This window comes from Ovis aries, chromosome 3 (assembly GCF_016772045.2).
Source record: "Ovis aries strain OAR_USU_Benz2616 breed Rambouillet chromosome 3, ARS-UI_Ramb_v3.0, whole genome shotgun sequence".
In the NCBI taxonomy this organism is placed as follows: Eukaryota; Metazoa; Chordata; class Mammalia; order Artiodactyla; family Bovidae; genus Ovis; species Ovis aries.
In genome coordinates, this window is record NC_056056.1 from 4,503,220 (window position 1) to 4,517,755 (window position 14,536).

The following is a 14,536-nucleotide window of genomic DNA, read 5'->3' on the forward strand; positions in this document are numbered from 1 at the left end:
TCCATTCTGTTCTTTTCCTCTATTTCTTTGCATTGATCCCTGAAGAAGGCTTTCTTATCTCTTCTTGCTGTTCTTTGGAACTCTCCATTCAGATGCTTATATCTTTCCTTTTCTCCTTGGCTTTTCGCTTCTCTTCTTTTCACAGCTATTTGTAAGGCCTCTCCAGACAGCCATTTTGCTTTTTTGCATTTCTTTTCCATGGGGATGATCTTGATCCCTGTCTTCTGTACAATGTCACGAACCTCATTCCATAGTTCATCAGGCACTCTATCTATCAGATCTAGGCCCTTAAATCTATTTCTCACTTCCACTGTATAATCATAAGGGATTTGATTTAGGTCATACCTGAATGGTCTAGCGATTTTCCCTACTTTCTTTAATTTTTCCTATTTGGAACCAGTCTATTGTTCCATGTCCAGTTCTAACTGTTGCTTCCTGACCTGCATACAGGTTTCTCAAGAGACAGGTCAGATGGTCTGGTATTCCCATCTCTTGAAGAATTTTCCACAGTGTATTGTGATCCACACAGTAAAAGGCTTTGGCATAGTCAAAACTCACTGCTGAGTTTTACAAATTTGCTGGCATATTGAGTGCAGCACTTTCACAGCATCATCTTTCAGGATTTGAAATAGCTCAACTTGAATTCCATCACCTCCACTAGCTTTGGTCAATAATGTGTTAATATACAAAAGTCAACTGCTTTCCTATACACCACCAATGAAAACATGGAATTTGAATTATAAATACAACAGCATTTACATTGTTCTTCTTTAGTCACTAAGTCGTGTCCAACTCTTTTGCCACCCTGTGGACTCTAGCCCACCAGGCTCCTCTGTCCATGGGATTATCCAGGCAAGACTACTGAACTGCGTTTCTATTTCCTTCTCTCGGGGGGGGGGGGGGTCTCCCTGACCCAAGGATCAAACCTGTGTCACCTGCATTGCAGGCAGATTCTTTACCACTGAGCCACCAGGGAAGCTCAAAGTTTACATAAGCACCACCCCCCCCCCCCACCGAGTGAAACGCTTACATATAAATCTAACAAAATATGTACAAGTTTGATGCCAATACAACTACAAAGCTTTGACAAGAGCTACCAAAGAAGAACAAAATAAATGGAGAGACGTTCCATTTTCATGGACAGGAAGACTCATAGTATCAAGGTGTCTGTTCTTCTCAACTTAAGCTATGGAATCAAGCCACAAAATAATTTTCTGGCTATTGACAAACTGACTGTAAAGTTTGTATGGAGAAGGAAAAGACCCAGAGTAGCCAACTCAATATTGAAGGTGAAGAAGTCAGAAGAAGTCGGAAGAATGATGTTACCCAACTTCAAGACTATTATAAAGCTATTCAAGACAGTGTGGTATTCGTGAAAGAATAGACGAGTAGATCTATGGAACAGAATATAGAGCCCAGTTGCAGATCCCCTTAGATGATCTGACCCCAGTCTACTGGTCACTGATAAAGTAAAAATAATCTCTTCAGCAAATGGTGCTGGAACAACTGGACAACCACATCCATTAAAGAAACAATGAAGATAGTCACACACCTTATACCCTTAACAAAAATGAACTAGAAATGGATCAGAGATATACATGTAAAATGCCAGAACTATAAGACTCCTGGTGATAACAGGAGAAAACCTAGATGACCTTCGGCATGCCTATACTTTGTAGATACAACATCGAAGTTAGGATCCATGAAGAAAATAATTGATAAGCTAGACTTTATTAAAATTAGAAACTTGTGCTTTGTGAAAGATAATTTCAAGATAATCAGAAGAGAAGCTACAGACTTGGAACAAATATTTGCAAAATAGATACCTTACAGAGGACTGTTATCCAAAACATACAAAGAACTCATAACACTCAACATTAAGAAAACAAACAACCCAACAACCCAAAACATACAAAGAACAGTTAAAACTTAACATTAAGAAAACAAACTACACTTCACCGAGATAGATATATGGACTGTAAATTAGTATATGAAGAAATGTTCCATATCATGTCATCAAAAAATACAAATTAAAACAATAATGAGATACTCTTATACACCTATAAGAGTGGCCAAAACCTGGGACACTGACAGCACCAAATGGTACTGCTACTTTAGAAAACCATTTGGTGATTCCTTATAAAACTAAATATACGTTTACTGTTGGATCCAGCAATGGTGCCCTAGATATTTATCCAAATGAACTGAAAACTTGTATTTACATAAAAACCTGCACATGGATGTCTACCGCAGCTTTATTCATAATTGCCTAAACTTGGAAGCAACCAAGATGCCCTTCAGTGGGTGAATGGATAACTAAACTGTGGTACATGCAGACAACAGAATATTAATTAGTGCTAAAAAGGAATTAAAGTGAAAGTTGCTGAGTTGTGTCTGACTCTTTGGAACCCTGTGGACTATACAGTCCATAGAATTCTCCAGGCCAGAATACTGGAGTAGGTAGCCTTTCCTTTCTCCAGGAGATCTTCCCAACGCAGGAATCAAACCAGTCTCCCACATTGCAGGTGGATTCTTTACCAGCTGAGCCACAAGAGAAGCTCTCAAAAAAGAAATGAGCTATGAAGCCATGAAATGGTGCAAAGGAACGTGAAATACACATTATTAAGTGAAAGAAGCCAATCAGAAAAGGCTACATACTGTGTGGCTCCAATGCTGAAGGCAAAACTATGGAGACAGTAAAAGAATGAGTGGTTGCCAGGGATGAGACTAGGGAGGGATGAACAGGCAGTGCACAGAGGATTCTTAGCGCAGTGAAAGTGCTCTTGACATGGTAAGGACTGATACATGTCATTATACATTTGTCTAAATCCATAGAATGTACATATCAGGAGTGAATCCTAATGCAAACAGTGGACTCTGGGTGTCATGACATGTCAATGTAGGCTCATCACTTGTAACAAATGTACTACATACACTGAGGGGGGATGTTGATAGTGGGGGATGCTATGCATATGAGGGAGGGTTATGTGTGTGTCCTTAGTCACTAACTCATGTCTGACGCTTTGTGACCCCATGGACTGTAGCCCATCAGGCTCCTCTGTCTGTGGGACTTTCCAGGCAAGAATACTGGAGTAGTGGATTGCCGTTTCCACCTCCAAGGAATCTTCCTGACCCAGGAATTGAACCTGTGTCTTCGCATCCTCTGCACTGGCATGTGGATTCTTTACCGCTAGCCATCTGCGAAGCTCCATGGCGGGTAGGGCAGCAAGTGAATATTTCAGAAATCTCTGTACCTTCCTCTGAATTTTGCTCTGAACCTAAAACTGCTGAAAAAATAAAGTCCCTTTTAACCTTATGGTCAAAGGGCTCATGCAGTCAGTTCAAAAGAAGAGACACTAATTCCCAATCTTTAGGTGAAAAGACATTCTGCATCATTAGTTTTTAGGGAAATACAAATGAGGCACACCTTTAATCCACTGGTATGACTGAAATTTTAAAGATTCATAATAGGAATAGTATTGACAAGATTGTGGAGCAAATGGAAATCTTATACTTTGCTTATAGTAATTTAATATGGTAAAATCACCTTGGAAAATGGATTGTAATTTCTCAAAATTAAAGACACACCTACTCTGTAATCCAGCAATTTCTCCCCTGCATATTTATCCAAGTTAAATGGGCTTCCCAGATGGCTCAGTGGTAAAGTATCCACCTGCCAAGGCATGAAACATGGATTTGACCCCTGGGTCAGGGAGATCCCCTGGAAAAGGAAATGGCAACACACTCCAGCATTCTTGCCTGGGAAACCCCAAGGACAGAGGAGGCTGGTGGGTTACAGTCCATGGGGTCACAAAGCAGCTGGATACAACTTAGTAATTAAAAAACAACCACAGAAATGAAAACATATGTCAGTTTGAAGACTTCTACAGTAATGTTCATAACAGCTTTATTAATAATAGTGGAAAACATGAAACTATCCAATATCCATCATTAGATGACTGAAAACAACCAAATTGTGGTGTATTCATTGAATGACATCCTTCTTTGCAATAAAAATGAATTCCTGAACATGCAAAACATTTGGGAACAGCACACACTTCATTTTGAACAAAAGCAGATGGTTAAAAGAGTACATTATTCCATCAACAGAGTTCTAGAATAGTCTAAAATGAATATATGGTGACAGATATGTTAATAGAAATTAGATCAATCATTGGGTGAATGGGAAGATTTACTGCCAAGTATCCCAAGAGCAATTTTCTGGCAGGAAGAAACTGTTTTATATTTTGATTAGAGATGGTTACAGGATATTACAGAGTTGCTAAAATTCCTCAACCATACACCTACAATCTGAATTTATTGTGTATAATTGTATATAAAGTTGACAAAAAATCATGGAATATGAGGCAAAATTGAAGGTTAATGATGCTGAAGGAGATCAACCCTGGGATTTCTTTGGAAGGAATGATGCTGAAGCTGAAACTCCAGTACTTTGGCCACCTCATGCGAAGAGTTGACTCATTGGAAAAGTCTCTGATGCTGGGAGGGATTGGGGGCAGGAGAGGAAGGGGACGACAGAGGATGAGATGGCTGGATGGCATCACTGACTTGATGGACGCGAGTCTGAGTGAACTCCGGGAGTTGGCGATGGACAGGGAGGCCTGGCGTGCTGCGATTCATGGGGTCGCAGAGAGTCGGACATGACTGAGCGACTGAACTGAATGATGAAATCAATAGAAATTATTATGACAGTTTAGTAATTCATTAAGAACAGATCAATTTTAAACAGAAATAATGAGTAACATGTTGTTACTGGATTGCTGTTAATCCAAACGATGAGTAATGAGTCAAATGATCAAACTGGAAAAAGTACCGAAATTTTGACATAAAATACTGACATATAAAACTCACAATATATGTCTAAAAATGAGAAAATCTGTAACAACCTAGTAGTAGTAATGTGTTATCTGTTCCAAGTATTTAATGTCAATCATTACACCAGAAACTTTTATGTGCTCTAAATTTTATACATTGTATATGAAAAAAAGCTTGATAGAAAATTTTTTAAACTTGATAATCCTAAAAATTTGCACATTATCAAGTGAAATATTAACTTGAAACTTTTATAAACTCAATAACATTTTATCAACCTTATTAGAAAAAAGACTGAATTATCTTTGTGTTCCCTGTGTAATAATCTTCAACCTCATTGTTGAGGTTAAAGGGTATGAGGTCCAAATACACAACTTTTAGTGAATTGTTTGCAGCTTACATGTTTGTCTCAAAATTTTTAGTATCTGTGGGTTTTGTCCATTTAAAACATTTGCAGTTTGTGGCATTCATTTTACATAAACATTAAAGACACACCCTTCAAGTTGTCTAGACTTTGGGCTCTAACTCCTGAACATAGCTTGGATCAATGGGTCTCTGAGTGTAAAAAGCAAAGTTGTGGGAGACCACCTTCAGTCTAATTTCATAAAGTTTAAAAACATTCAAAACTTAATATAGTTACAGATTAAAGACAACCGTGGTAAAATGATAAGGAAATGCCTACAGTGGGCTCAGAGGCAGGATGACTTTATGACTTTAGTGGGCAGTAGGCACTTTTTGCCTTTCATGGGCACTTTTCTCCTTAAAAATACCCAAAATCGTATTTTAGGACTGTGTTGGTATAACGACAGATGGTAACTATTAATAGATTTTCCTCAACCTAAAATTTCACTTGTTTTCTGATTCTCCAAGAAGTTAAAAGTTTCATGTGTCCCTAGCCCAAGCTATAACGTGTAATGGAGAAGCCTTTCTGCTCAGTGTTCATTGTAATATTCCGTTTCTTACACCATGGTGAGTTTTAGCATTTTATACAACCATCCTTTCATGGCTAGTTTAATAACGTATCTCATGCATCGTGCAAGGATATAAATGAAAATGATTATCTCAGGCACATAGAAATAAGTGATTTTTACTATCTTGTTTCTCTTTCAAAAAAAATTTTTTTTTCAATAGCCAGCTGGATCCCTATTTTTCAGAAGTACTATTTTTTAAAGGATATACACACACAACTTATAGCACAATATATAATTTGTGACTTTCCTATTTAACCCCTGGATTTTACTTTGGCCAACACCGTCCAAGAGACAGAGGAAAACCGAGAAATGAGAATTAACGGTCACCGCCTTGGGCCTGGACGGTTAAAATTTCCATAACGGGCACAGGGCTTTCCGATAAGCCACGCCCCCTTCTGGAATGTTCACCAGCACCCTTCCCCCGCTTCACCCACTGCCCCTTCTCATTCTGCGGGTCGAGTTCTCCGGGGTAAGGTCGTCGCTGGCCCTCTTCTCCAGCTGTGCCCGCCTCGGCCTCTCTGCTTTGCTTCTCCGAACTGGGCCCGCCTCGGCCTCTGCTTTCCTTTAGAGCCTTGATCATAACTAATAATTATTACTTTTTTTCCTGTCACCGTCTCAGCTAGTGGTGGCGCCTCGTCGTTGTCGTCGTCAGTAGTAGCGTCAAGAAAGAAAAGGGTAGGCTTTCCAGGGGTTGTACTGTTTTCCTCTGTATTTCTTCTCTTTGCAGTCTTTTTTTTTTTTTTACTAAGTATATATCTGTTTCCCACGAATTACGTGTTGTTTACGCACTATTCTGTTTTAGGTCTTAAATCTAAAAAGAAAAAAAATTGCTTCGCAACTCATAACAGGCTCTGCTGAAACTCGTGAGGCGTCGAAGAGAGAAGAAACAGAACCTAACGGAAAAGGCAGGAGGGTAGGCGTACAGGGGCCCCAAGGTGGGCCCGTCAGGCGCGGCTGCTGCCGGCACAAATCCTGGGCCAGGCCCGGGTCAACGTTAGGCCGCGAGCTTGCCTCTGGGGCCTTGGGGGCCTCTGCCCCTCCCGCCCATGCCTCCCTGCCCCTCCTGCCCCTCCTGCCCCTCCTGCCCCTCCTGCCCCTCCTGCCCCTCCTGCCCCTCCTGCCCCTCCTGCCCCTCCTGCCCCTCCTGCCCCTCCTGCCCCCGCCCTCCCCCCTCCCTGCCCCTCCTGCCCCTCCCTCCCCCTCCCCCCCTCCTCCCCCCTCCCCCCTCCTCCCCTCCCCCTCCCCTCCCCTCCCCTCCCCTCCCCTCCCCCCTCCCTCCCCCTCCCTCCTGCCTTCCTGCCCTCCTGCCCCTGCCCGCCTCCTTCCGCCTCCTGCCCCCTCCTCCCTGCCCCTCCCGCCCCTCCCGCCCCTCCCGCCCCTCCCGCCCCTCCCGCCCCTCCCGCTCCTCCCGCTCCTCCCGCTCCGCAAGACACTCCTGATTGGCCAGGCCCTAGCCCGGAAGTGGCGCCACGCCGGGCTCCCGGGCTCCTGGCTGAGCCCCGGCGCACTTCCCCACGCCCCGCCCCTCGGTGGGGGCATCAAAACAAGAGAGCGGCGGCTGGGGCGGGCCTGCGGACGGCCGACGCCGCGCAGGGGGCGGGGCCTGAGCTCGCGGCGTCCGCTAGTTGGCTGACGGGGGAACTTGGGGTTGCGCGGCCGCGCTTCCGCCCTCGGCCGACTGTGGAGCCGAGGCATGGAGGCGGGTTAACCCCCGGCGCGAGGCCGAGCAGGCGGTGAGGAGAACGGCGGGCTCGAGGCTGCAAGCCCGGCGGGCCCGAGTGCGCTCGCGGCGGGTGAGTGCCGGGCCGCGTGGAGTAACCGTCGCGGCGCGTGAGGCAGGGGCGGGTGGGGGAGGGGCGGCGCGAGCTTGGCCGCGTCCTTCGGGAGAGTTGAGGCGCGCGAAGCGGGAGCATCCCCGCCGCGGCCGAATCCCCGCCGCGGCCGCTGGACCGCCCTCCTGTGTCTCTCGCGCCCCGGGGCCTCGGGCATTGGGACCCCCGTCCTCTCCTTTCACGTCGTTTACACTGCGGTCCCGTGTGAGCGGCACTGCGTAGTTTCGGTGGGACTGATGGGGGGGGGATCTCTCACTGTGGAAAGTCTCTGCCCTCTCGACGCCCCCTCCTTTCTCCTGATGGGGTCCGTGGCTTTGGAGAGAGTGCCACTCCCGAGTGGCCACCTGAGCCCTCCTGCCCCACCTGAAGGCGATGTATCGCTGACAGCCACAAGGGGCTTTGCCTCCTTCCCCACCTCCTAGGAGCGACAGTACCAAGAGCCTGAAGGAACCGTCACGAGGTTCGAGGTTCGAAGGATCGGTTTGCCATTTAAAGCGACAGAGATGAATTAGTTGCTGACGGTCCTAGGGCTGAACTCACATTTGCTAATTGGGGTTTTTTTTGACAAAAGTGGCTCGCTGTCCCCTATGTGGGGACGAGGTCTCCTGTGAAACTAATCTCCCCTGTGGAGTCAGAATGGCAGTAGACCCACAGGCAAGTTGTTTATAATCTCTGAGCCCGAGCTTTTTCATCAAATGGTTACATTCCGCTCTGTAAGTATTGACGTGAAACTCAAATGAGAGTATATAAACCACTTCCTCAGTTTTGTTTTGCCTTTTCAGAAATGTTCTTTGCGGAGCCAGAGTCTGGGTGTATATGAATGCAGATCCTCACCCATTCCCAAATAAATCCAGGCATCTCAACTGAGAGGATCACTTCTCTGTAGGCCATCACCTCAGGTAATTTTTTTTTTTTTTAAGATTTATGTATTTTTGACTGCGCTGGGTCTTAGTTGCTGTGGGCATTCTCTAGTTGTGGTGTGTGGGCTTCTCACTGAGGTGGCTTCTCTTGTGGAGCATGGTTTCTAGGGCAGAGTTCAGTAGTTGTCCCAGGGCATGTGCGATTTTCCTGGACCAGGGATGGAACCTATGGCTCCTGCATTGGCAGGTGATTTCTTAACCAGTGGACCACCAGGAACTACTCCAGGTAATTGTTAAATTAACATTTAAGGCATTTTTTTTTCAGTCACTTAATATGTGCCCAGCACTGAAGTAAAGTATATACAAAACAGATCCTTGCCCACTGAAAAACTCAAAATTTTTGAGGATGGAGCATGGATGTGGGAAACATCTGATAGTAAGTACCTCAGCCTGACAAGGTGAATGTAGTGATAGAAACTGTATAGAGTCCTGAGAAGAAAGTCAAAGAAACTGGACAGGGAGGGGCTGAGATAGACTACTAGCTCCCAGGCATGATGATGCTCAGAGATGAATTGCACATAAGTGAAGTGAAGTGAAGTCGCTCACTCGTGTCCGACTCTTTGCCACCCCGTGGACTGTAACCTACTAGGCTTCTCCGTCCATGGTTTTCTCCAGGCAAGAATACTGGAGTGGGTTGCCATTTCCTTCTCCAGGGGAATTGCACATAAGTAGATCTCAAATCTGTCTTTTTATTGGACTTACTGCTGGAATTGTTTTAGATTGAACCTGAATTTTATCAGTGGTATCGCACCATCTGCTTTTTTCTCCCAAGTTCCTTTGGTGAGTCATGCGTATTCAGGTTTAAGATCCAGGTAGAGGTCTGCCAAGTTCCTTTGGTGAGTCATGTGTGTTCAGGTTTAAGATCCAGGTAGAGGTCTGAAGGGTAGGTGTTAAAGGCAGAAGAGCTCCCATAAATGAAGGTAATGCCAAATACAAGGAGGCATTTTAGGAAGAGCAAATGACGGGGAAATGGCAAGAGATGATCCTGAAGCCAGCTCTTGCAGGGACTGTGTGGTGAGCTCAAAAGTTATTGCCCAGATGTAGAGGAGTCATTTGTGCTTTCAAAGTCCAGTTTTTGGTTTGGCCTTTGGCAGCGTTTTGGGAAAGAATTGATGGTGGATCAAAGAAGCTCGGCTCAGTTCAGTTCAGTTGCTCAGTCGTGTCCGACTCTTTGTGACCCCATGAACTGTAGCACGCCAGGCCTCCCTGGAGTCCACCCAAACCCATGTCTGTTGAGTCGGTGATGCCATCCAACCATCTCATCCTCTGTCATCCCCTTCTCCTGCCCTCAATCTTTCCCAGCATCAGGGTTTTTTCAAATGAGTCAGCTTTTCACATCAGGTCGCCAAAGTATTGGGAGTTTCAGCTTCAACATCAGTCCTTTCAATAAACACCCAGGACTGATCTTTAGGATCAAACAAGAGGCAGATCATTTATGTTTTCTTATGGAATCTAGGCAAATAGTGAAAATGTATTAAGGTAGTGACAGTCTCACTGACGGTTAAGTGCAGATGTAATTAAGGTGGTAGACACTGTGAAACTTGTAGAGATGGGTCAAAGGGAAGAGAGAATACAATTAACAGATCACTGGTTTGAAAACTGCATGGTAATACCATGGATATAGAGAATACAGGACAGATCACAGATTTAAGGGAAGGACTTTGTTCTCTTCTGGTCCTGTTTACTCTGACGCACCAGTCAAGTGAGTAGAGCTTTTCTATACAGTTGGATATTGGGTAGAGTTGGCCTTCCATATCTTCAGGTTTCACATATGTGAATAGAGAGAGCCAGCTGTGTTCTTTGTGCTACACTGTTTTATGTGGGGCATTGAGTATCTGCAGATCCATGGTGGGGGTTTAGCTTCTAGAACCAATTGCTTGCAGGTACTGAGGGACAGTTGTATATCTTTCTGGAATTTTAGGCTAGGCTATCATTATTGAGTAGCTGAAACATAGGTAAGCATTGCACTGAGTTTACATACATTTTTAGTCTTTGGGAAGCTTCAGTGTAAGTAGTAGTTAATGGGTTGAATTAAGTCACCTAGAAAGAGGATACTGAATGAAGAGGAGGATGGAACCCTGAGGACAAATCTTTGGACATTAAAGGAACCAGATGGTTCTGGAGATTGGGTAGAGGAAGTGAAAGGAGAATTGTATCTTGGCTGTGGATTAAATGTTGGCATTTTCACATTCTGGAGTCCAGTAAAGAACCACCTGGATTTGATATTACAGAGATTATTAGGGACTTTTGTGAAAACATTCAGTGAAATGTAAGACAGAACCCAGAGTGCAAAGGAACCAAGTTATTTTTTCAAGGGTTAGTTTCCTGCTGTGGAAACGTTCTTAGTGGACTCAGTGCTTTCACTGCTGCAGCCTGGGTTCAGTCCCTTAGTTCAGTTTTGGGGAACTAAGATCCCACAAGCCACTTGACCCAGCTGAGGGGGGGAAAATAAAAATAAATGAAAACAATTGCAAAGAAGTTTTGCATAATTAAAATTTCCAAGAAGTGGGACTTCTCTGGTGGTCCAGTGGTTAGGACTCTGCCTTCTAATGCAGGGGCCACTGATTTGATACCTGGTGGGGGAGCTAGGTTCCCACATGCTGTGTGGTGCAGCCAATAAATAAAAAATTCCAAGAAGTTTTAGCTAGGACAGGTAGAAGAAGTGATTGTTTTATGAAGTGTCTGGCCAGCTGTTATTTAGAAATAGCAGCCCTGGCTAAGTCAGTGGAAAGTAACAGTTACATCTCTGTTGAAGCATCCTTTGTGATCGTCAAATCAGCTCTCTCTCTAATGCACAGGAGCAGCTCTGATTTCTGCAGCTTGAGGATTCCCTGGACACCCGCATTTGTCAGTAATGGTTCCCAGCAGTAAAAACGCTGATGAAATTAACAAAACTGCCTTCCAGAAGAAGTGAGTTGTGCATAAACTTGCAAGGTTCATGGCCATCTACCAACAGTTTTCCCTTTAAAGAAAAATCACAATATACTTAACTATACCCTGTTCACATTTTTTGGGCTTAACTATCAGGCCAATGATTTTGTTTTAAGGACATAGCAACACCCGTTTATGACCTTTTGAGAGGAGCTATGGAAATGGATGCTTCTGTTGTTGATGGGCTCTATAGCACTGTTCTGTTTCTGAATTCCATTCTTAACCTGTTGTATGGCAGTAACTTCCATCTGCTTAGAAAATTTATAGTGTTGCTTTCTGGAATGTGGAAGTAGGCTAGCTTTTGAATGAGCTGAATAAAAATCAAACTCCCTAATTGTTTTTTCCTTTGGCAGCACATGTGGGATCTTACATGTGCCCCCTGCCTTGGAAGTGTGGAGTCTTAATCACTGGACTTCTGGAAAGGTCCCTCCATAATTTTCTTAATAGAAGGTTTCTTTTGCTAACTAACCCTCAATATTTATTGGAAGGACTGATGCTGAAGCTGAAGCTCTGGTATTTTGGCCACCTGATGCGAAGAGCCAACTCATTGGAAAAGACTGATGCTGGGAAAGATTGAAGGCAAAAGGAGAAGGGGGTGGCAGAGGATGAGATGCTTAGATAGCATCACTGACTTGTGGACATGAGTCTGAGCAAACTCTGGGAGATAGTGAGGGACAGGGAAGACTGGTATGCTGTAGTCTGGAGGGTTGCAAAGAGTTGGATAAGACTTAACGTCTGAACAGCTGTTAATAGTTAAAGTACACAGCATTTTATTTGTATTTCAGGATGTTCATTTCTTCAAAGTTTCAGTTGACTGCAGTCCGTTTCCTGTGCAAATCAAGCTTGAAGCAATTGATGTTTGAGAAATCTCCCCTAAGTTTTGTTTTCTGTTTCCACACCCTGTAGAAAGTGAAACTTAATAAATTAGATTTCATCAACAGGAAAATCCAGCTTGTGCAGACTTTCTGGTATTATAGTACAGTTTTTTAAGGTATAAGAAGTTCTTTGAAATTTATATTCTGCAGAGACATGGTGACATAGTGTCCATTATTTTACTCAGTATTCCCTTGCTTGCAGCACCCTTAAAAAAATGTTATTGAATTAGAAGTAGTGTCAAGAAGGCAATGACACCCCACTCCAGTACTCTTGCCTGGAAAATCCCATGGGCGGCAGAGCCTGGTAAGCTGCAGTCCATGGGGTGGCGAAGAATTGGACATGGCTGAGCGACTTCACTTTCACTTTTTACTTTCATGCATTGGAGAAGGAAATGGCAACCCATCCAGTACTCTTGTCTGGAGAGTCCCAGGGATGGGGGAGCCTGTTTGGCTTCCATCTATAGGATCGCACAGAGTCGGACACGACTGAAGTGCCTTAGCAGCAGCAGCAGCAGCAGCGTCAAGAAAGGGCAAGCCTCTCTAGTCTAACTCACATATTGTTTGTTTTTCAGATGAGGACTGTGTAATTCGTGTTATCTTTGCTCTGCTTTTCAAGAAGCTCCTAAATTAGGACTTAGTGAAATTTTTTCTAAATCAGTTTTGGTTTCTCTCTCTAAATCTCCTTTTAAAATGTTCTTTTCTGTATGTACTTTAATGTTGAAAGCTTCCCTGAATTCTTTTCAGAAGCATGAAAAAAAATGCAGCTAATATTTAATTTAAAAATTCAGTTCACAAGGCATGCATGTTTTTGATTATACAGAAGTTATAAGATTTGTCAAGATGTGATCGACCTCCCATTTATTCATTCTGAATTTTAGGGTGATACGCATTTAAAAATTTCACACATTGAAGTTTCTGTCCCCAAATAAGCAATGACTTGAATCATATTTCTTAACCTTTTGTTGTCGCTTCTCCCTCTCTGAAAGGAAGCTTTTTAGGCATTTCTTTCCTATGAATTTCCCATAGATTTTAATAGCACCAATATATTACATACCTCTTTATGTATATCTGTGGTTTATACATAAAAAGAGTGGGACTTTTTTTGTGTCCCACTAGTTTTCATCTCTTAAGAATGTTGTCCCTCTCGATGAGAATGAATGGTTTAAGTTGATCCAGTGAGGAAATGAATTTCATTGGGTTTACAAATGGGTTTGTAACTTTCCCGTTAGGCTGATACTTTACATTCATTAGATAGTTAAGATCAAGGTTTCAAGATCAAGTTTGTTGGGTAATTTCCTGGCCTAGTTCCCAATAAAACATAAAACATTTTCATAGTATAAAACACTTGGTTTGATTTTCCTTGGGTGTGGTTTTCTTTTTTGTCGTCAAAGACAGCTCATAGCTATTTGGATAATGCCTTGTCTGATGTTTTTCTTGGGAATAGACTGGGGCTGTGGTTTGGGGGCAGCATATTGCAGAGTTGAAGTTCCTGCCTCATCATACTGTGTCTGGGGTTACCAACATGGCTTAGCACCAGTGATATTAACCTTGATGGCTTGGTTAAGGTTTTGTTTGCCAGGCGTCTCTGCTGTATGTGTGATTTTCACTTTCCATTGAAAGTGTTTCACCAAGTCCAGCCTTGACTCAAGATTAAGCTCCACTCCTGGAATAGGGAGTATCTATATTATTTGCAGTTCTTTTATAAGAAAAATTTGTCTCTTTCTCCACATTTGTTTATTCATTTGTATCAGTATGGGTTCATGTATATTTGTACTGTGGCTTATAATCCAATAGTGTGCTATTTTGTTAATCAAAATTCTTTCAGCTTTGGCCACAGGGATCTCTTTCAAGTTGGTGGCTAATATGTCCCTTTGACATGCCCCCATCCATCTGTGTTTTGAGCACTTTATTTCTGTTGCTACAAGATGCCCCAGACTCACTTATATTTTCCCTGCCCCGGGCTTTTGTTTCAGTGCAAAACATGTGCTTTCTGTTTAGCCATAGTATATTGCTTACTGACAGTGAACTTTCTCTTTGCTTTTATATGCATTTAGTGACATCTTAGCCTGCTTTTATTACACCTCATTAGAATTGGAGATCTCTTTGGATTTGGCTTCCACCCTGTTTGCTAATCCTCTGCTTCATGCCATCTGTAGTTCTGATAAACTTGTCTT

General features: G+C 43.4%; 1 protein-coding gene and 1 long non-coding RNA gene across 9 annotated transcripts in view; one reads left to right on the forward strand and one right to left on the reverse strand.

Moving 5' to 3' along the window:
• Positions 1-3,890: 3,890 nt before the first annotated feature.
• On the reverse strand, positions 3,891-6,501 carry LOC132659547 (uncharacterized). Its single transcript, XR_009600091.1, has 2 exons — positions 6,401-6,501; positions 3,891-4,678 (listed from the first exon to the last, which is right to left on the reverse strand). It is a non-coding gene; the product is annotated as an uncharacterized LOC132659547 (long non-coding RNA).
• Positions 6,247-14,536, forward strand: part of SETX (senataxin) — a 97,183-nt gene continuing 88,893 nt past the window's right edge. For 7 of the 8 annotated variants that reach the window (XR_009600089.1, XM_060413760.1, XM_042248024.2 and 4 more), the window contains exons 1-3: positions 7,477-7,597; positions 8,419-8,535; positions 11,355-11,466. Coding sequence is in view for 7 of the 8 variants with exons in the window: in XM_060413760.1 (XP_060269743.1) it covers positions 11,411-11,466 (56 nt within the window). In the remaining variant the exon portion in view is untranslated. Of the gene's footprint in view, positions 6,480-6,606; positions 6,718-7,476; positions 7,598-8,418; positions 8,536-11,354; positions 11,467-14,536 lie in introns of those variants that run through there. The other variant, XM_042248025.2, reaches the window with a different exon arrangement.